A 787-nucleotide genomic window follows, 5' to 3' on the forward strand; every position below is an offset into this window, starting at 1 on the left:
CACACACACACACACACCCCCACAAAAGCACACACTCCAGACTGTCCTTTACTTCCTTTTCAGGGCGTGTCCTGGATCTGAAGACTGGAACAGTAAAGAAGGAAGGTCAGCAGTCTTCCATGAGGATGTGTATGGGCTCCAGGAGATCATTTATTTGCCGTATGAGGTGAGTGTCAGGCTGAGGATTGTGACATAGAACCCAGGAAGACCCAAGAGCTGAGAAAGAGTTAAAATTTTAAATTCAGGTTCCAGCTGGATTAAAACTAACCCTCAAGATCCGGATGGATTGTAACCCAGAGGGAAGTGCTTGGTAAGGAAACAGCCAGCAGTTACCGAGCTCTTCCTAAGCCAGGCACTGCGATAGGTGCTTTATGTCTGTTACCTTGTTTCATCCCCACAGCTGCCCTAGAGGGTGGGATTTGTGGTTACCATCTTGCTAATGAAAACGCAAACTAAAATAAATCAACTCCCAAGATTACATAGATAGTGTCTGATACAGGATTTCATTTTAATCCATATTCGTCTGACTCCAAAACCTGTATTTTTTTCCCCATTACATCATGAGTCAACATCTGTCTACTGAGACCATTTCTGCATTTTTGTTGTTGTTAGAAATGTGAGGTTTCCATATGTCTTCCAGTCAGTATTGTTTATCAATTTATGCTATACATTTTAGGACTCTGAAAAAAGGATGATGGTCCTTTCTCTACAGGGAGAAAAAACATCATCTCTAAAGTTCGCATAAATGCAGGTGGTATAGTGGAAATTGGCTCTACTGCCCTGAGGA

General features: G+C 42.4%; 1 protein-coding gene across 1 annotated transcript in view; it reads left to right on the forward strand.

Annotated features, from left to right (window-relative positions):
• The window catches only part of ARNT (aryl hydrocarbon receptor nuclear translocator), a 77158-nt gene that overhangs the window by 53963 nt on the left and 22408 nt on the right, over positions 1-787 (forward strand). The window contains exon 9 of the mRNA XM_023724606.1: positions 64-166. Coding sequence (XP_023580374.1) covers positions 64-166 — 103 coding nt within the window. The remainder of the gene's footprint in view (positions 1-63; positions 167-787) is intronic.

The sequence above is a fragment of the Trichechus manatus genome, unplaced genomic scaffold (genome assembly GCF_000243295.1).
Source record: "Trichechus manatus latirostris isolate Lorelei unplaced genomic scaffold, TriManLat1.0 scaffold00250, whole genome shotgun sequence".
Classification (NCBI taxonomy): Eukaryota; Metazoa; Chordata; class Mammalia; order Sirenia; family Trichechidae; genus Trichechus; species Trichechus manatus.